The sequence below is a fragment of the Macaca fascicularis genome, chromosome 14, assembly GCF_037993035.2.
Source record: "Macaca fascicularis isolate 582-1 chromosome 14, T2T-MFA8v1.1".
Taxonomy (NCBI): Eukaryota; Metazoa; Chordata; class Mammalia; order Primates; family Cercopithecidae; genus Macaca; species Macaca fascicularis.
Window position 1 is genome coordinate 107,192,912 of NC_088388.1, and position 22,018 is coordinate 107,214,929.

The following is a 22,018-nucleotide window of genomic DNA, read 5'->3' on the forward strand; positions in this document are numbered from 1 at the left end:
TATGAAAAATATTTTTTAAAAAACCAGAAAATTTATGTCAACTAGCATATACAGCAGTCTCCCATTATCTGCAGTTTTGCTTCGTGTGGTTTCAGTTACCTACAGTCAACCACAGTCTAAAAATAGGTGAGTATAGTACAATAAGATATTGAGGAAGACTACATTCACATAACTTTTATTACAATATACTGTTATAACTGTTCCATTTTATTAGTTATTGTTAATTTCTTGCTGTGCCTAATTTTAAATTAAACTTTACCATAGGTATGCCTGAATCGGAAAAAACAGTAAATACTGGTAAGTTTTGGTACCACCCAATTCAGGCACCCGCTGTGGGGCTTGGAATATATCCCCCACAGATAAGGGGGGACTACTCTAATTCTGTTAAATGTGACACCTGCTGTTGAGTACAGAGCACATCGGAATCCTTATTGTGGGGAAAACAGTGGAAATTGTATACAGGCCACATAAATTCAGGATAAGTAGTTCCTCAGTGAAGTAGGAAGACTTTCTCAGAAAACAGAATTTCAAGTTTCACTTTGTACAGGGTAGAACACAACCTTCTAGACATAATATATACTGCAAAAACAAAACCCACTATAATTCAGCCTAAGAAGAAATGGAGAATTGGACTTGATTGTTGGCAGAGGAATTAAAGGAGACACGTAGTCTGAGATTCTTGAAGGACAGGATGTGAATGAACATTGGAAGCCATCAGATTTTCTAGTGGTGGGAGCAATGATAACATTTAAAAACAGGTGAGCAGAAAAGATGTGCCTTAATAAAAATAAATGTTACAGACTTTTGAGCAACTGAACAACATTAATACTAAATTGCACATGTCAAGAATAGACTGAATTATAAAGGAATGAGGTTAAGTGTGGTGGCTCACACCTGTAATGCTACCTCTGCTTCTAAAGTGTTGGGAGGATCGTTTGAGGCTGCATGCAGTGAGCTATGATTGTGCCACTGCACTCCAGCCTGGATGACAAGAGGGAGACCTTGTCTCAAGAAACAAAAACACACCAACAAAAAAAGCTTACAGTAAAAGAATGAATACCCTAAATTTTCTTTTTAATCAAACTACCAAAGATTTATAATTGTTTTTAACGGAGAGAAAAATACAAAAATGATTTGTAACAATCTGAACAACTTCTACTTCCAAATTAGTATTTTCTGCCTTTGAATTTTGAGACGAATATTAAGATTTGGATTGATGATATTAACAAAACCAAATGCTTACCAGATTCTTCTGTTTCAAAAGAACCTTTAACTGCTAGATTAGTTTCATCTGCTAAGACTATACTGGGATTGGATTCCATAGGTTGACTGGAAATACTTTGTGATATATTTTTATTATTCTTTGTTTTACCTGTTAAAAAGCGAATAGGGAAATAATTAAATGACCAAAACAAAAAATAAACATCAATGAATACAGCTTGTGGGGATTAAGCAAATGTTAAACTTTGATTTAGGGTTTTATTAAAAAATGTTGCTTTTAATATCATTTACAAGTACAAAGATTTTTACACCAAATAGGTGTTTCTTAAACTTTAAACCAGTAATTTGCATTTTCTAACGAGTTCTCAGATAATGCTGAGATTGTTGGTTTGGGGGAGTATACTTTGAGAACTACTGCACTAAATCATAAGATTGAGGACAATGGCCAGTTTTTTGTATTCCCTTTGTACCATTCAATTGTGTTCAGTACATCTGTAGAGCGGTCGACATCAACACATTCCCTGTTGGCTGGCAAAAATGCCACAAAAATAAAAAACAAAACTACTCTCCACTTTAATAGCTGAAGTTTCTCAGGTAAAAACAAACAAAACAACAAAAACTCCTTTAACATATCCATATATCTGATGAAATGAAAACAAGAACTTTTTTAGATACTCTGGAGAATGCTGATTCACTACAGTTAAGTTACCAAAGAAACTGGAGAAGCCTTTTTTGTCTTGAAATAGTCTCCTTACCATAGTCAAAGAGATCAAAGAGTGCCTGAAATGCTGGGTCTGATTCTGTCTGTTCCAATATGTCCTGTATAGCTTCTTCAGACATGTGAATTTCACTCTGCAAGAAAGGAGTAGGGTGAAGGCATGATTCTAGCTGAATTTATATATATTTACATACTATATGTATATATGAGACAAGGTCTCACTCTTTCGCCCAGGCTGGAGAGTAGTGGTACAGTGATATAGTCACTGTAGCTCACTATAACCTGAAATTCCTGGGCTCAACTGATGCTCCTGCCTCAGCCTCTTGAGTAGCTGGGACTACAGGTGCACCATTATGCCCAGCTTATTTTATTTTATTTTATTTTTGGTAGAGATGGGGTTGCTAAATTGCCCAGGCTAGTCCTGAACTCTTGGGCTCAAGTGATCTTCTTGCCTCAGCCTCCCAGAGCACTGGGATTATAGACGTGGGCCACTGTGCCCAGTTTGAATAATATGATTTAATACCAGCAAAATAATTAGCAGACACTTGACTATTTTTGACTTTTTATGTAGTAGCATTCCTCCACTCCAAGACAATTTCCAATGATATGCTCATTTAAAACAAATTAAAACAAAACTAGACAGAAGGTGAGGGTTTCCTAATCCTACTTCTTAGAGGTAAGAGCTTTGGTGAATATATTCCTAAACATTAAAATGATATAAAATGAATATATGTATATAAATGGAAATAATATTATACTATAAAGTTTTTTTTTTTTTTGAGACACAGTGTCACTTTGTCACCCAAGCTGGAGTGGAATGCAGTGGCACACAGTTCACTGCAGCCTTGACCTCCCAGGCTCAGGTGATCCTCTCACCTCAGCCTTCTGAGTAGCTGAAACTACACATGTGCCACCACACCCAGCTAGTTTTTGTATTTTTGGTAGAGATGGGGTTTCGCCATGTTGCCCAGGCTGGTCTTGAACTCCTGGGCTCAAGCGATCCGCTCACCTCAGCCTCCCAAACTGCTGGGACTATAGCCATGAGTTACTGTGCCTGGCCCACACTATAAAGTTCTATAATCTACTTTCTTTACATTACTCTATTGTAGACTGCTTTATAGGTCCTTCAATATATATCTATTTTATCCCTTTTATCTGTCTGCTATGGGTTCTTCATGTAAAATGCTTTCCTTGAATGTTGCCAATTCTTATCTATTCAGCTTTAAAACTAACATGCCAAAACCTACCTCAAAAGCCCTGTACCAATGGCAGGGGTGAGCTTGTCAACTACAAGCTAAGCTATGGAATAATGTTGTAGAACCATTTGTATTTTTAGTTCTTTTCTTTTGAGTTAGTCAGATTTCTTGCTGTGAGGGCTCATGACTGACAACAGTGTTTCTGGGGGAGCATGAGAAATAGGGAGTAGATACAGGGTTTAACTCCTTCCTTAATTTTGCACCTTATTATCCTGTTTGTAGCCTCAGCTTTAAGAGTCACTTTCAGACGTCCTGGTGCTACTTCTTGAGCCTTTTGGGATTTCTGTGTTACAAAATTCCCTATACTGTCTTAAAAACTGTTATTTAAATCTTAATTCTTTTTTTTTTTTTTTAGCTTTGAGATGGAGTCTCACTCTGTCGCCTAAGCTGGAGTGCAGTGGCGCGATCTCGTCTCACTGCAACTCCGCCTCCCGGGTTCAAGCAATTCTCTGGCCTCAGCCTTCTGAGTAGCTGGGATTACAGGTGTGTGCCACCACATCTAGCTAATTTTTGGTAGAGGTGGGGTTTCACCATGTTGGCCAGGCTGGTCTCGAACTCCTGAACTCAGGTGATCCACCTGCCTCAGCCTCCCAAACTGCTGGGATTACAGGCGTGAGCCACCGCACCCAGCTAAATCTTAATTCTTAACTTTCTACAAATACAGTATTATGAACAACCAAGAACAGTAGGTTGTGCCTTTACTTTCTTACAATCCTTCACAGTATTTAACCAAGTACCCTGATTATGGTAAGCATCTGATGTATTTGTAGAGAAACAATAAGCAAAAAGTTAGAGGATACAAAAACTTAAAACAGAGCATACATATTTGTTTTTTGGTTTTGAGACAGCGTCTTGCTCTGTTGCCCAGGCTGGAGTGTAGTGGTGAAATCACAACTTACTGCAGCCTCAAGCACCCAGGCTCAAGTGATCTTCCCATTTCAGCCTCCCAAGTAGTTGGGACAACAGGTGCATGCAACAACACCTGGCTAATTTTTAAAAAAATTTTTTGTATAGATGAGGTCTCATTATGTTGTCCAGGCTGGTCTTGAACCTCTGGGCTCAAGCATCCTCCTGCCTTGGCCTCTCAAAGTGCTGGGATTAAAGCTATGAGCCACTGTGCCTGGCCCATATTTATTAAATGGTAAGATAAGAGAGGTTTTTAAAAGAAGTACTGGTAGAACTGACAGAGAGAAAAACAATTCAAGGGCTCAATGGCTTTCTCAGAATTCAACTGAAAGAAAACCTGCTCTAATACACTCACATGGGCAGGCCAATAAAAATATTTCCATTGTCCAATGGTCCAAGTAAAAAGATGTCCTAAAATCACAATTGCAGCTGCTCTTCAAAAAGGATATTTGGGTCAGGTGAGGTAGCTCACACCTATAATCCCAGCACTTTGGGAGGCCGAGGAAGGCAGATCACCTGAGGCCAGGAGTTCAAGACCATTCTGGTCAACATGGTGAAACCTAGTCTCTACTAAAAATACAAAGATTAGCCAAGCGTGGAGGCACATGCCTATAATCCCAGCTACTTGGGAGGCTGAGGCAGGAGAATCATTTGAACTCGGGAGGCAGAGGTTGTAGTGAGCAGAGATTGTGCCACTGCACTCCAGCCTGGGCGACCCAGTGATACTCCATCTCAAAAAACAAAATCAAACAAAACCCAAAAATTATCTGAGCATGGTGGCATGTGCCTGTAGTCCCAGCTACTGAGAAGGCTGAGGTGGGAGTTATCACTTGAGCTCAGGGAGATCAAGGCTACTGTGAGCCATGATTGAGCCACTGCACTCAAGCCTGGGCAACAGAGTGAGACCCCTGTCAAAAAAAAAAAAAAAAAAAAAAAAAGAAAAAAGTATATTAAAGGATAGTTGCACATCGACAAATCTTAAAACACAGACTGTTATATTTCTCCCTTACTAGCTCACTCTCCTTTGTATTTACTACCAATGAATAGCAACAGTGACCATTGTCCCCATCTTTCTTCTCTTAGTATTAAGCCTCACAGGCAAACTGTCATTTGGTTAGCAATCTTTCTTTTTAAAAAGGTCTTGTTCATTTTATTGGCTGGGCATGGTGGCTCACGCCTGTAATCCCAGCACTTTGGAAGGCCGAGGTGGGTAGATCACGAGGTCAGGAGATGGAGACCATCCTGGCTAACACAGTGAAACCTTGTCTCTACTAAAAATACAAAAAATTGGCCAGGCGTGGTGGCGGGTGCCTGTAGCCCAGCTACTCAGGAGGCTGAGGCAGGAGAATGGTGTGAACCCAGGAGGCAGAGCTTGCAGTGAGCTGACACTGTGCCACTGCACTCCAACCTGGGAAACAGAGACTCCGTCTCAAAAAAAAAAAAAAGTTTTGTTCATTTTATTTAGTTAACTATTACTTGGATTCATTAGATATCTTTTTTTCTTATTTTTTTGAGACAAGGTCTCACTCTTTCACCCAGGCTGGAGAGCAGTGGTGCGATCTCCGCTCACTGCAACCTCCACCTCCCGGATTCAAGGATTCTCCTGCTTCAGCCACCTCAACTGCTGGGATAACAAGCACATGTCATGATGCCCATCTAATTTTTGTATTTTTGGTAGAGATGAGATTTCGCCAATGTTGACCAGGCTGGTCTCGAATTCCTGGCCTTAAGTGATCTGCCCTCCTTGGCCTCCCAAAGTGCTGGGATAACAGGCATTGAGCTACCATGCCTGGCCCCATTACATATCTTTAATATATCATTTCATTGTTTCTCTAAAGTATTATACAGTTTGTAGCAGTGCAGAAGAAATGTAATTTATATAAACACTGTATTACTGTTTATTACACACAAATATACCCTAACAAATTTTTAAGTATTAAATACTTAGGAATCCATGACTGTGGATGCAATATAGATTCTATTTTAAGTCGTCATCCGATGTGTTTTTCAGGAACAGATTACATTCAATGAATGAAGAAAAGTTTGATCTTACTATTGTAAATCATTTTATCTAATTAGATGGCAAATCATAACATCTTATGTTGGCAATGGTTTTGAAATGAAACCAAAATACCATCAATCTTAACTATAAGTAACACACACGCACACATGCGCACCCCAACCACCCATACCGGAAGTCCTAAGAATTCATCAATTGAAGTCTCTGGCTCCGTAGGGTTGTTATCTGTTTGCTTAGGTACTTGGGCAATATTATTATCACTGTTAACAAAGAAAGAAAAATCTTTATTATAGTTATGCAATTAGGCAAAAACAATTAGGCATTTTAAACATATATAGCTTACCTAGTTAAAAATTTATTTATGTTTTCTGCTAGCTTTTCTTGAAGAGATTTGTTGCTTAGTATTTTTTCTCGTGCATTTTCAATAACCATTTGCTGGAAAAGAAAGCCACTGTTAGCAAAAGGACAATAAAGAGTATTCTGCTATTTAATATTTATTAGAAAATAACAAACCGATAAGAGCTGGATAGTTTTAATAAACCTAAATGGAAACTCAGAAGTTGTGGCAGCTCCCTCCATATTAATCCCTGAATACAACACTGTAATTTGCAAATGTTTTCACAGATCTTTCAACAACTCTTTCTTACACACTTCCACACTCATCATCAAACCCCAGTAAATGCCCTATTTTTACAGTGTCGCTCTGTAGCCCAGGCTGGAGTGCAGTGGCACGATCTCAGTTCACTGCAACCTCCACCTCCCAGTTCAAGCAATTCTTGTGCCTCAGCCTCCTGAATAGTAGCTGGGATTATGGGCGTGCGCCATCACACCTAGCTAATTTTTGTATTTTTAGTAGAGATAGTTGGCCAGGCTGGTCTTGAATTCCTGGCCTCAAGAGATCTGCTCCTCTTGGCCTCTCAATACCTCTTATTACAGGTATAAGCCACTACTCATTAGACAGATTTTTTTTTTTTTTTTTGAGACAGGGTCTCACTCTGTCACCCAGGCTTGAGTGTTGTGGAATGATCATGGCTCGCTGCAGCCTCGATCTCCCAGGCTCAAGCAATCCTCCCATCTCAGCCTCCTAAGCAGCAAGAACTACAGACATGTGCTACCACGCCTGGCCAATTTTTGTATTTTTTGTAGAGACGGGGTTTTACCATGTTGCCCAGGTTGGTCTTGAACTCCTGAGCTCAAGCAATCTGCCCGCCTCAGCTTCCCAAAGTGCTGGGATTACAGGCATTTGCCACAGCACCTGGCCGGTATTTTATTAAATGATTCAACAACAACAAAGTATTTATAGATATCTATAAACTTACCCCTGTTTCTTTATTTGATACATATATACATACATTTGTGTATATATCTGTATTTTTTAACTCAGGAATATTTTAAGTTGCAAAGTTTGGCAGAGTCACTTACTTTTTCTACTGCAAATGCGTTTGGATCTTGGAAATTCCGTATTGTTGAATGAGGGCCAGACAAAGTGGTACTTTTTCTCTGAGATTCACTGAAACACATTTTAAAAACTTTTCTTTTAACCACTATGTTTAACAGATTTAAAGATAAATACATATACAGACATAAATTTTAAGATCACCATAGCAGAACAGATACGGTTGTCCCTGTATCTGCAGGGGGCTGGTTTCAGGACCCCCAAGGATATCAAAATCCACATGTACTCAAGTCCTACAGTCTGCACTAGGAAGCCCATGTACTCAAAAAGTCAGCACACTGCATCTAGGTAGGTTTTACTACTAAATTTTCAATCTGTGTTTGGTTGAAAAAAACTTGAGTATAAATGAACCCATGCAGTTCAAACCCGTGTTGTTCAAGGTCAACTGTATATTCTCTATTTGTGGTAGGAACAAAGGGAAATACAAAAAGTATTAGTCTTGGATTCAAAAAAATGAGTTTGAAGTCTAGCTTTACCACTTACTACCTATGTGGTCTGAAGCACAGCAAGCTCTGACTCTCTAACCCACTTTATAATGACCAACTGCATTACTGGGTTTACTAAAGAATGGAATGAAATAAAGTATATATACTTTATTTAAAAAGTCAAGGTTCCTATAAATGTTAAATATTAATATTGCTCTTTTATGGCTGCGTGTGGTGGCTCACATCTGTAATCCCAGCAATTTGGGAGGCCAAGGTGGGAAGATCACTTGAAGCCAGGAGTTTGAGACTAGCCTGGGCAACAAAATGAGACCCCTATCTCTACAAAAAATAAAAAAATTAGCTGGGTGTGGTGGCATGTGCCTGTGGTGCTGGCTACTGGGGAGGCTAAGGTGGGAGGATCTTCTGAGCCCACAAGTTCAAGGCTGCAATGAGTTATGATTGCACCACTATACTCCAGCGTGGCCAGGAGAGCAAGGCCCTATCTCTAAAATTAAATAAATCGATATTACTGTTTACTATTTTATATGGTGAAGTGAGAAAGGCTCCAATAAAGGAGGCTGAGGTCAGTCTTGAATGAAAGACAACCAAAAGTAAAAACTCTAACAAAAATACCCAGGGCTTGGCAGCTAAGAAACTAGAAGAAACATTTTAAAACTACTATTTCTTTTTAAAAATATTCTTCAAACAAAGACACACAGAGTAAGTAAGACAGAAAAACATTTTTCTCAAAGATTGTGCCTGGAAAAATTCCATCAATTGATCTTAGGACTTTAAATGTGTGTGCAGCATAGAACATAATGGTATTATTTACATTCGGTTAAAAAACATGGACTTCAAAAAACCTGGGATAACATCATTTGTAAGATATACCATTATTTTATATACCAATACAGAATAAACATATTTTCCATGAAACAGTGATATGCCATTAATTGAGAGATGCAACCCAATTTCAGGCGGGTTAGAATGTGAAGAAAGACAAAATTTTGGAATAGTTCTAATAACAGATCAGAACATAACCTGGTCTTATTATTCACAATGTAAATCTCCTGATGTAATTTTTTTTTTTTAATGGATACAGGTAACTTGTCTCTTTTAAAAAGCATTTACCTTTTGCGTCTACCGGGAGACATTAAACTGGCATGTGCTTTCTTTTCCGGAGCACCAGAAATGACGTTTAAAGCTTCTCCAGCTGTATTTCAAGAAAACATAACAGTAAGCCAAAGAAATGGAATAATTTTCTAAACTTGTAATGGGATAAAAAGCTTTAAATAGTGATTACTATTTTATATTAAATTCAATTAACAAGTACTGAGTGCCTACCATGTATAAAGCACGGTAAATGATATTAAGATCAATAAAATATAGTCTTTATGCCTTAAGGTTTTACAATAAAATCCAAAGTACAGTATAGTCTCAACAAAAAATAATATGGTAGAATGGAAAAAGTCTAAGAAGTATAAACTAAGCATTCTGGGTATAGAAAAGGATTTGGAAAAGGTGAAAATGGGGGAGATCTTGATGGCAATAAATTTTAGCTGCACAGAAAGATAACTGGTTTGTGAACTGAGACTGCTAACTCCTGAATTCTAATCCCAACTCTGTTATTAACTAGCTTCTTATCGCTTACTATCATGTGTTTTCAAAAGTTTCAAGTATGCAACAAATAAGATATACCACACGCTCTCTAAGGATATTCCTAACTCTAAGGTTCAGCCAGGCATATGTAGGATTTCTAACATGTAAAGATACAGGAGAAGTGGAAAGGCATTCCTCATTCCAGGAGGATAGACTGACATCAACAAAGGCAAGGAGGTAGAAAATATAATGTACATTCCATTTAAAATAAAATGCAACAAGGTCCTTTTCTCTTAATGCCAAAAATGGAGAATTAGAGAGTTCAAGGTGGACTTCAGTTAGAGTAGAAATAGGAAGAATCCTAGATTAAAATGCCTTAAAGATTTTATATGCTTATAGCAAATCTAGAAGTCTGTTCCACTTTTAGTCTCTCTCATCTTTTTTTTGGGGGGCGGTCCATATTTTTACACTGAGTATAAAGACATTAGTATATTATCTCATTCATACGATTTCATTAACAACAAAATTTAAGAGAACAAAATGTAAACTTACTGGTTACAGTATCTTGTGACTGTGAATGGTTGACCACTACAAAATATGACCTTGATGGATCTGAAATTTGGCCACTTGGTCGAGCAACTTGTGTACCTGTGGAAGAAGTGGTAAACTGTCCTGAAAGGTAAGGTAAAGTGAGCAACTCTGCACTGGCTGGAACTGTTTGAGATGCAAGCTTTCTCTGCCGTTTGATTTCTGCAATTCCAGTTCTTGTTCGGGCTGAAACATATAAGCATTTAAAAAACAAATTCAATGTCAGGGTAGTTTGGGAATTATAAGAAGTCAATATGATGCATCCTATTATATAACATGTTACATCAACAGATTGAAGAATGACCCCTAAATATATCAACTAAATTTATGTGACTTTCAGAAGAAACTAAAATGAATACACTCAAGCTTTATAAATCCAAGATTGTATTTGTTCTGCAATAATTCATATTGATAATACCCCCATGAATTAATAAAACTAAACTCATGAGAATTAAAACATTCTACATGAGTCTATGTGAAATGTAGGGAGTATTTACAAAATATTTTTATGATAAATGAAAATATTAACATAACTGTACATAAAAAACGGTGGTTTGGCCAGGTGCGGTGGCTCACGCCTGTAATCCCAGCACTGTGGGAGGCTGAGGCAGGCAGATCATGAGGTAAGGAGATTGAGACCATCCTGGCTAACATGGCAAAATACAAAAAAAAAATTACAAAAATAAAAAAAATACAAAAATACAAAAAATAATTATTAAAAATAAACAAAAAATTAGCTGGGTGTGGTGGCACACGCTTGTAGTCCCAGCTACTTGGGAGGCTGAGGCAGGAGAATCACTTGAACCCAGGAGGTGGAGGTTGCGGTGAGCTGAGATCGTGTCATGGCACTCCAGCCTGGGCAACAGAGCGAGACACCACTTCAAAAAACAAAAACAGAAACAAAAACAAACAAACAAAACACCACAAAGAAAAACAGTAGTTTAAGCAAAATATACACTTAGCACATATGTACAATGAATTAAAATGTTCATCTGACAGTGTAAGTTTGAAGTAATTGTGAACATTGTTTAAAGTTGGATACCAACCTCTCTGACTGCCAGCAAACCTTGGGGAACTTTGCATGCTCCTAACAAAGAAAACAAAGTAGTTATCCATCAAAAAATTTTTGTTGCCGACATCCACTATGATTTAGTTACAGTCAGACCAGAAGTTAGTTATGAGGTAAAAAGCAAAAAATCTCTCTCAGACAAAAAAGACAAACACATTTTTTGGGTAAGCAACTCTGATTTGCTTTAGGAGAAAAATAGTGGCATGTAGACACACTCACAACACACATAATTTTAATTAACAAGTTTCTATCCAACGTAATATGCGTTAGAGTGCCTTGACATTACATTAAGAATGCAATCTGGGGCCGGGCGCGGTGGCTCAAGCCTGTAATCCCAGCACTTTGGGAGGCCGAGACGGGCGGATCACAAGGTCAGGAGATTGAGACCATCCTGGCTAACACGGCGAAACCCCATCTCTACTAAAAACACAAAAAATTAGCCGGGCAAGGTGGTGGCGCCTGTGGTCCCAGCTACTCGGGAGGCTGAGGCAGGAGAATGGCGGGAACCCGGGAGGCGGAGCTTGCAGTGAGCTGAGATCTGGCCACTGCACTCCAGCCTGGGCGACAGAGCGAGACTCCGTCTCAAAAAAAAAAAAGAATGCAATCTGGGCTGGGTACGGTGGTTCATGCCTGTAATCCCAGCACGCTGGGGGGCTGAGGTGAGAGGATCACTCGAGGCTGAGAGTTCATGACCAGCCTGAGCAACATAGCAAGACTGTCTCTATGAAACGAAATAAAAATTAGCCAGGTGGCATGCGCCCGTAGTCCTAGGTACTTGGGAGGCTGAGGTGGGAGAAACTTTTGAGCTGAGGCGTTCAAGGCTATGAGAGCTATGATCACACCACTGCACTCCAGCTTAGGTAACAGAGCGAGACCCTACCTCTTGAAAAAATAAAAAGAATATAATTTAACTTTAGAAACTCTGCATATTACATTTTTAAGTAAGAATATACAAAGTATACATTTTTTATTATCTTTCACAATTACAGAGATGCCTTCCCATAGAGAAATTCTGATTTTCCATGACTCCATATATAAATACTTCGGAATCCCCAAGTTAATGTCAGAGGACATCCAGCTTTTATTAAATTTATGGCTATGAAATTATTTTATTGAACCCCTAAAGAAGATGCAAACAAACATGGAAAAATTCACAGTACAAGTTAATTATTTTAGTATGAATCAGAGTGGCCCATCCCTTTATTCGATAAAGTCACAGACACCGTGCCATTATCATAAAAAATATGTCAAGTAAGTCTCCAACAAGATCCATAAAACTCGAGTCAGGAAAAAGAAATATAAAGATAAGACTACCAAGTAAGATGTGTCCAGAGTTAAGTAGAAAGCATTTGGAGCCATTTTAGAAGTTTAAGCAGAGAAAGAAAATGAAACCCATGCTGAAGTTAGGTGGGGTAGTCACTTATATCTCTGAAAGAAAGGTTAAGAGACTATGGTTTTCATAACAAATTCTATTGTCAAATAGGAGATTTTCATAAAATTGATACCAGAAGATTTCAGAATTAGCATTATTCTTCAAGCTTATTTCAAGTTAAGAAATCAAGTGGGCATGGGTTCAATGCATCAATTCTGTGAATATGTAATAAAGAGACAGCTGCCTAAGGGAATTCACGGTGATTTGTATTCTAACAATATATCTGCCTCTAAATTGCTATGGAAACTTGGAAATGTCATTAAACTACTACATAGCTTAGTTTTCTAAGTATTTTATTAAAAATATGCTATTTATTTTAAATTATGTCAGTCAGTAGCCTCCACAGTACCAGCAACCTCTAGAGTAATTTCAAAACTGCATAAGTGTTACATAAGTATACTGTGTAGGTCTCAAGAAGATTTAAACCCAAAGTGTATTTGAATTCCAAAATCATTAGGCACATTCTAATAGCTTATTACCTGATCTGAGAAAGTGTATGGTCCAATTTCTTCCATAAAGATGACATTATTGCTGGGACATTATTTGATGTTTCTAAATCACAGGAGGAAAAAGTTCTTAATAAACCCAGGTGAAGAAATTTCATCATTCATTTTGAACAAAGACACACAAAAAAACCTTGTCTCTCGATTATTGACAGTATGTTGGAAAATGAGAAATCCATCTACTTTGTAAAATAGCTTGCAAAGCTATAATAAGGTTGCTTTCTCTTCTAAAGTCACTGAGTATCAGATACAAATATGAGTAGAAAAGGACATCTGTAAAATCTCTTGAGCATTTTTTGGCCAATAATTTTACACCTTCATTTTATTAAAAAAGGGAGAAACACTTTTTCTGGTCTTTGTTCTATCTGATATCATATGACATATGAAAGTGAATTTAAAAAATTTGTCTTGGCCGGGTGCGGTGGCTCAAGCCTGTAATCCCAGCACTTTGGGAGGCCGAGACGGGCGGATCACGAGGTCAGGAGATCGAGACCATCCTGGCTAACCCGGTGAAACCCCGTCTCTAGTAAAAAATACAAAAAAATAGCCGGGCGAGGTGGCGGGTGCCTGTAGTCCCAGCTACTCGGGAGGCTGAGGCAGAAGAATGGCGTAAACCCGGGAGGCGGAGCTTGCAGTGAGCCGAGATCCGGCCACTGCACTCCAGTCTCGGCGACAGAGCAAGACTCCATCTCAAAAAAAAAAAAAAAATTTGTCTTATAATAATTACCATAAAGGTTATGCAAATTCTTTGTAAGTGTGGAAATTTAATCCTCAATTTTCTCATATTTAAAAATGGCTTTAAACAATCTCTCTCACTGGGTTATTCTAAAAAGTAAATGAGAGGCTGGGCATGATGGCTCACGCCTGTAATACCAGCACTTTGGGAGGTCAAGGTGGGCAGATGATGAGGTCAGGAGTTCGAGACCAGCCTGGCCAACACAGTGAAACCCTGTCTCTCCTAAAATCACAAAAATTAGCTAGGCATGGTGGTGTGCGCCTATAGTCCCAGCTACTCGGGAGACTGAGACAGGAGAATTGCTCGAACCCAGGAGAAGAAGGTTGTGGTGAGCCGAGATCGCGCCACTGCACTCCAGCTTGGGCAACAGAGAGATACCCCCGTCTCAAAAAAACAAACAAACAAAAACCACAAAATATTAAATGATGAAAAAAACCATATGAAAGCACATAGCACAATGCTTATACACAGTGACAACGTCAAAAGTCAAGCTTCTTTTTATGTTATCTTATGCAAATTGTTTAATGCTAATTGTTTTGTTAATATTATAAGCTATTGAAAATAATCAATATTAGAGAATAAGTAGTCAAAACTTTTTCTCTAAAACATCCTTAATTAAGGCAAGTAGAATTTTATATGCTGGTAAGTATAAGCCAGTTTATGACTGGCTTCTATGTTCAGACTTAGACTACATAGAATTAAAATTAAAATGTCAGTTTAAAACTTTTTAACACATAGTGATGTCTGTTTATCAGTATAGATAACATAGAGGTAAGAGTTTTATTTTATATATTTTTTAAAGGTAATTTTTGGGTTATTTTTGCTAATATAAAGATTGTTGCAATTTATGTATCACTCAATATAAACACAAACAAATGACCGGGGGCAGTGGCTCATACCTGTAATCCCAACACTCTGGGAGGCTGAGGTGGTGGATCACCTGAGGTCAGGAGTTTGAGACCAACCTGACCAACATGGAGAAACCCCACCTCTACTAAAAATACAAAATTAGCCGGGCATGGTGGTGCAGGCCTGTAATCTCAGCTACTTGGGAGGCTGATGGAGGAGAATAGCTTGAATCCAGGAGCTGGAGGTTGCAGTGAGCCGAGATCATGCCATTGCACTCCAGCCTGAACAAGAGTGAAACTCTGTCTCAAAAACAAAAAACAAAAACAAACAAACAAAAAACAAAACCCACAAACAAATTAGATGTGTCCCAGAAAAATTTATGTCATCACAACGGAGACAAGTTTTCTCAAGGCTTTTATGAGACACCTTTAAAAATTATTTTTAACTAAATCAAGCAGATAAATATTGTACACATCAGCAAAAAAACTCCAAATCAGAACTCTTACCTTTTGTTTTCATAGCTACATACTCATTTAAAATTGTTGTCAAGTTTTTTCCAAATAAGGACTGAAAAGAAAAAGATCAAATATTACCAAAAGTGTATAATACTACCAATAATTTCTCACAAGAAAAGATTCCACCATTCAAGTTAATAAAAGATCTAACTGCAGAGTAGCTGATGAGGAAAGGGTAAAGAAGCAGGTAATCGAAAATGAAAATAGCCACTGACATTAGGGTTTGCATCCAAGCTTCTAAAGAATCTTGCCCGTTTGACTAGGACATTATAGCTACTTGGGTATTACTGCTTCTAGACCCTCTCAGCAGACAGCTACACATACACGTACAAATGCATATACACAAGCATTTGTATTTCTGCATCTATCTGTATATATATTAAAATAACCACAGTGTCATACTAATATCTCAGATTATAACCCAACACCACTGGTTTCATTATTATGCTTATTTATATCTTCTTTCTCACACAGTGAGGAATTTGGCTCCCACTATCTACAATTTGTTATTTGTTCCGAACTGTTAATTTAGAAGAAATTAGAAGCATTTATTTAATATTCATCCATGTTATTGTGTGAATAGCATGTTGCTTTTTATTGCTGAGTAGTAGTATTGCTTTGTTATGAACACATCAGAGTCTGTCACTTTTTGAAAGACATCTTGGTTGTCACTAGTTTTTTTTTTTTTTTTTTTTTTTTTGAGACGGAGTCTGGCTCTGTCGCCCGGGCTGGAGTGCAGTGGCCAGATCTCAGCTCACTGCAAGCTCCGCCCCCCGGGTTTACGCCATTCTCCTGCCTCAGCCTCCCGAGTAGCTGGGACTACAGGCGCCCGCCGCCTCGCCCGGCTAGTTTTTTGTATTTTTTAGTAGAGACGGGGTTTCACCGTGTTCGCCAGGATGGTCTCGATCTCCTGACCTAGTGATCCGCCCGTCTCGGCCTCCCAAAGTGCTGGGATTACAGGCTTGAGCCACCGCGCCCGGCCGATTGTCACTAGTTTTTAATTTTTTTTTTTTTTTTTTTTTTAGAGACAGGGTCTTGCTCTGACACACAGGCTAGAGTACAATGGCTGCTCACAGCTCACTATAGCCTCGAACTCCTGGCTTCAAGCCATGTTCCTGCCTCAGCCTTCCAAAGTGCTGGGATTAAAGGTGTGAGCCATCACGCCTAGCCTGTTTTCAGTTTTTTTTTTTTTTTTTGAGATGGAGTCTTGCTCTGTTGCTCAGGCTGGAGTGCCATGGCACAGTCTCGGCTCACCACAACCTCCGTCTCCCAGGTTCAAGCGATTCTCCTGCCTCAGCCTCCTGAGTAGCTGGGACTACAGGCACGCACCATCATACCTGGCTAAGTTTTGTATTTTTAGTAGAGATGGGGTTTCACTATGTTGGCCAGGATGGTCTCGAACTCTTGATCTCGCTATCCGCTTGCCTTGGCCTCCCAAAGTGCTGGGATTACAGGTGTGAGCCACCACACTTGGCCTGTTTTCAGTTTTTAGGCACTATTAGCAAACACCAGTGTCTAGGTTTTTGTGTGAACACAAGTTTTTCAACTGATTTGGGTAATGTGAGTGTTGGTTCACATGGGGAATGCAAACTGTTTTCAAAAGCAACTGTATGATCTTTAATTCTTACCAGTAACAAACAAGAGTTCCTGCTGCTCTGCATATTTGTGGTCAAGGACTTGCCAGTTTTTAAACCTGTTTTCTTATATTAGCCATTCTAATAGATATTCGTATCTCAGTGGGGTATTAATTTGCATTTTCCTAGTGACTAATGATTTGGAAGATTTTTTCATACGCTTATTGCCATTTGTATATTTTCTTTGGTAAAAGTATCTTCAGTTCTCTTATCCACTTAAAAAAATTGTTTGGTTTTTGTTGTTAAGTTTTAAGAGTTCTATACATATGTTCTGGGTATAAACCCTTTTTCAGACATGTAAGATACAAATTTGCACCCAACCTTTTTTTTTTTTTTTGAGACAGGGTTTTACTCTGTCATCCAGGCTAAATTGCAGCGGTGCAATTGTGGCTCACTGCAGCCTTCACCTCCCGGGCTCAAGCGATCCTCCAGCCTCATCCTCCCAAGCAGCTGGGACTAAGTGCACCACCGCACCTGGCTAATTTTTAAAAATTGTTTTCTAGTGATGAAGTCTCACTATGCTGCCCAGGCTGGTATAGAACTCCTGAATTCAAGCAATCCTCTTGCCTGGGCCTCCCAAAGTGCTGGGATTACAGGCATGAGCCATTGTGTCTGGCCCAGCCCATTTCTTTTAACATGCCTCTTGTAGAGCAAGTTTTTAATTTTTTATAAATTGGGCTAAGTTTTGCCTTTATAGCCCATGCTTTTGGTGTCATATAAAAAACTCATTGTCAAATCCAACTTTGCACAATTTTTTTCTTATGTTTTCATTTAGAAGTCTTAGAGTCTTGTGTTTTACATTCTGAACCATTTTATGGTTAATTTTTGCATAAGGTACGAGGTATTTGTAGAGGTTCTTTTTCTACATATGGATGTCTGAGTGTTCCAGCAACATTTGTTGATAAGACCATCCTTTCTGCAATGAATTGCCTTTAAGCCTTTGTCAAAATCAGATGTATGGGTCTCTATATGGACTTTGTATTTGGTTCCACTGATCTACGTGCCTAAACTATCAAAAATGTCCCTTAATCTTGATTATATTTTTTAGTAAGTTTTGAAATCTGGTAATGTGAGTCCTCCAAATTGTTCTTTTTCAGAAACTCTTTAGGCTATTCTAGTTTCTTTTCCATTTAACATTTAGAATTCAGCTCCGTGTTACCTATAAAAATGCTTGCAGGCATTTTGACTGTAAAAAATCTATAATTAAATTGGGGGGAATAACACCTTAACAATATTGAGTCTCTCGATCTGTGCACACCGTACAATTCTCCTTTTATTCAGGCCTTAGATTTCAGGCAATTTGGAGCATTTGGATTTCACACATATTTTGTTAGATTATCTCTAAGCATTTTGTTTGTTTGTTGCTATTATAAATGCGTACTTTCAAAAATTTTTCAAATTTCAATTGTTCACTGCAGGCATGCAGAATACAATGGATTTGTGTATACTCTGTATTCTATGACCTTGCTTAACTTTAGTTTTGCGTCATTTTCAGTTTCCTAAGCAGACATTGATGTTATCTGTGATAGTCTTCAAGGAGCCATGTTTAAAATAAAATAGTAAACACCATGTGAAATAATGTAGTTCTGGAAGGTATCCACTACGTGCCAAATGATGGTTTGTTGGTCTAGTGATATTTAACAAAAGAAATGACAATAATAAATCAAAATATCTGTTTTGTATTTGTCTGAAAGGAGCAGCCAGATACAGGTCAGGAAGGGAAAAAAAAAAAGGCTTGGAGACAGCAGCAGCGAAACTAATCATAAACGAGGGTGTCATTTTGAAACTAATTCTCAGAGTCAAAGTTGTAATTCATTTAATAGTTTTGGCATAAATTTGTAAAAAGAACAGCTGGTCGTCTTTGGGTCTTACCAGTCATGCATGAATATAAACCATTAAATTTCTGCCAATTTCAGTATTTTTTCTGATAAGCTGATTTTATGACTATGTAGTCTCTTGTGTTGATGAAGTATTTCCCTTAAGGAATAAATAACTCACCAGTAAGCAGGCTGGAATAAACCCTTCATCTGTACAGTGTTCTGCATATTCTTTTAAATCTGAACTTTCCAAAATAAAAGTCTGGCAGGTAGAAATGAGGTTTTCTTGCTGTAAGTAACCTAAATAAAAAATAAAAGTTTAAGTACTTACATTGAATTCTGTACTTCTGGTTAAAACTGCTATTGAAAATGCTATAGCATGTACTGATATCACAATTTAAACCTTAGGTGGAATGCTCTAGTGTTTGGCAGCCTTGAACAGAAACACCAGGTTGTGCTGCAATACAAAGTATAATTCATAGAACAGATGGCCCTTTCACAGGAAACAATTCTAGCTAAATTAGTAAAATAAAGTGTTTAACCAAGTATAATTATTTCACAGTACTTACAGGAGGACCAATAAATTAATGATAAATAACTATGTTCCTCTACTGCGTAACTTCCATAATGACCAGGTCAATTGATGGTATAAATTCACTTACTGGGTTATCAGAAAACTATGTTCTCACAACAATGCTGTGTATTTGTATACTTCATTTATTTGCCAAACGATTTATAAAAAGAATGAACAGCCGGGCGCAGTGGCTCACGCCTGTAATCCCAGCACTTTGGGAGGCCGAGACGGGCAGATCACAAGGTCAAGAGATCGAGACCATCCTGGCTAACACGGTGAAACCCCGTCTCTACTAAAAATACAAAAAAAAAAAAAAAAAAAAAAAAATTAGCCGGGCGTGTTGACGGGCGCCTGTAGTCCCAGCTACATGGGAGGCTGAGGCAGGAGAATGGCGTGAACCTGGGGGGCGGAGCTTGCAGTGAACCAACATCGCGCCACTGCACTCCAGCCTGGGCAACAGAGTGAGATTCCGTCTCAAAAAAAAAAAAAAAAAAAGGAATGAACAGAAGACCTACTCTGCATGAAAAGTGAGACAGGAACTCCCTTAATTCTTAATTTATGCCTTTTGGGAATCAAAGCATTACCAATTCCAAGAAGAACCTTAACTTTAGTGAAGGAAGGCTAAGGCAGAGTGGGTCAACTGCTTGGCTGAACTAAAGCATGTCCCAATGCACACACAGACCCCCTTGGCAAACCATGGGATATTTATTTGCTCCCAGTAGTTAAGGAAATCATCATCCAATCATAGAATACCAACTCTTCACAGAATATAGACTGCATAAAATTAGTTCAGCAAACTCACTAGACAAACAGCAACATCTAAGACAACAAAAAACACGGAAGATGAAAAATCTAACTCCAAGAGTTGTCGCATTATATTATTTAAAACATCCAATTTTTTCACAAAATATTATGATACACAGAGAAATAAGAAAGTATGGCTCATAGAGTCAAAAAACCAAAAGTCTGCCCAGAGAAATCCAGACATTAGACTTGAGACTATAAATGAGCTATTTTTAAATAAGCTGGAAAAGCTACAGGAATCCATGTCTAGAAAATTATGAGAATAATCTCTCACCAAATAGAAAATATGAATAAAGAAATAATACAGTTGATAAGAGCAGGAGACAAACTCCCAAGCAGACAGGGGTAGGGTACCCGGTGAAACCTGACAACCTTCAAGCCAAAGACAGCCTGAAGCCTGAAAACTGGACTGCCAGTTCTGTGTAGAGTCCATGACCAGAATGCGAACTTCCTCGATGCCTTTTAGCCAATCAAATGGTGCTTTTTCCAGGTTCACCTATGGAGCAATCAGCCTGCACTCTCCCATTCTGAGCCCATAAAAACCTCAGACTCAGCCACACATGGGGACTACCCGCCTTTGGAATCCCCTCTCACATGGAGGTCTACTCATGTCGGGTCCTCTCTCGTGTCGAGAGCTGTTGCCTTGCTCTCTCTCCATTGTCCGCATAATCTCATTCTTCTTACACGCAGGACAAGATCCCAGAACCTGCTGAACGGTGGGTATGAAAGGAACTCTAACACTGTAGCCCTCCAGTCCTCTGCTGGCACTGGGCAGCTACCCGATAGAAAGCAGCAGTGGGGCTGGGCCAGCCCAGGAACCGCAGACTGAAGCAGGGTAGGGGGATGGAACGAGCTGTAACACAAACAAGCTGAAACGTGCGTTCCCCTGCCACCTCCGTTTGCCATGCTGTGGGCGGGGGGAAGGAGAGAGAGTTGTAATGGTCCTTGGGGACTCCCTGGGCAACAGCTGGGGCTCTGTGGTTGTTGGTATCTCCAAGTTTTTGGGTCCCGCTATGTCACCCTCATCCAGATGCCGGCTCCCAAGGTAGAAGACAATCATGGCACAATTGGACCAGTTGTGGGCTGAATGCAGAGCTGCAGTGGGCATGGAATCCGGGCCAGAAGCAGTCTGCTGGGTCGAGTGGGCAGAGGGCCCAGCAGTGAGCCTAGAGGTGAGTGAGGCCCAGACAGGTGTGCCACAGGACACGGAGATGCTTCCAGCACAGTGGCAATGAATGAATCCTGTGTCATTTCTGGAGGCTTGTCTGGGATCTGTGGAAGGGTAAGAGTGGACCTCTTACACTTTCATTTCTGAGGCTTCTTGCCTTCACATTTTTTTTCCAAAAATGGATGAAGCACTGGACCTCTGTCAGCCAGTTAAGAGCGAATGGCACAGTTGCAAAGGACAGGCTTGCTGGGGAAGACTTTGCCAAGCCTCTGCCATCACCCTCAGGTACTGGGAATGTTGGCTTTGTTTCAATCCAGTCTGCCTTCACAGAGGTCTAGCCATTGCATAGGGTCAGAATAAGGTCCTCCGGCAAGTGAAGGCATCTGGCTGAGGCTACACCTCAGTGTTACCTGAAGGCTCCTGGACTGGCCTCAATCCCCAAGAGCCCGTTCGGGTGTCAGTCAAGACCTCCAGTCTTTCCTATAGCATTTTCTTTCTCTCTTTCCTGGCTCCTATCTCGTCTTCATATACAACATTAAGGGTGTTGTTGCAAACCACAGTGACAATATTACTGAGTGGAATGAGCATTTTGCTTAGTCATCAGCAGTGTAATTCAGAACAACTTGGTTTTTGTCTGTTCTTAGAAGAAGGATGTAATGATTGAGAGTTTTCTTTCCCCTGTTGAAGGAACTCATTTGCATCGGGCAAGAGGCTATTTCCCTCAGGCA

At 39.2% G+C, this 22,018-nt stretch overlaps 1 protein-coding gene across 4 annotated transcripts in view; it reads right to left on the reverse strand.

Moving 5' to 3' along the window:
• NPAT (nuclear protein, coactivator of histone transcription) overlaps positions 1-22,018 on the reverse strand; it is a 62,724-nt gene that overhangs the window by 18,128 nt on the left and 22,578 nt on the right. For all 4 annotated transcript variants that reach the window (XM_005579532.5, XM_015435666.4, XM_074015160.1 and 1 more), the window contains 11 exons: positions 18,926-19,044; positions 15,285-15,345; positions 13,170-13,242; positions 11,236-11,276; positions 10,154-10,375; positions 9,134-9,215; positions 7,544-7,631; positions 6,465-6,556; positions 6,294-6,381; positions 1,977-2,073; positions 1,244-1,372 (listed from right to left, as the gene is read on the reverse strand). In XM_005579532.5, the coding sequence (XP_005579589.3) occupies positions 1,244-1,372; positions 1,977-2,073; positions 6,294-6,381; positions 6,465-6,556; positions 7,544-7,631; positions 9,134-9,215; positions 10,154-10,375; positions 11,236-11,276; positions 13,170-13,242; positions 15,285-15,345; positions 18,926-19,044 (1,092 nt within the window). The remainder of the gene's footprint in view (positions 1-1,243; positions 1,373-1,976; positions 2,074-6,293; positions 6,382-6,464; positions 6,557-7,543; positions 7,632-9,133; positions 9,216-10,153; positions 10,376-11,235; positions 11,277-13,169; positions 13,243-15,284; positions 15,346-18,925; positions 19,045-22,018) is intronic.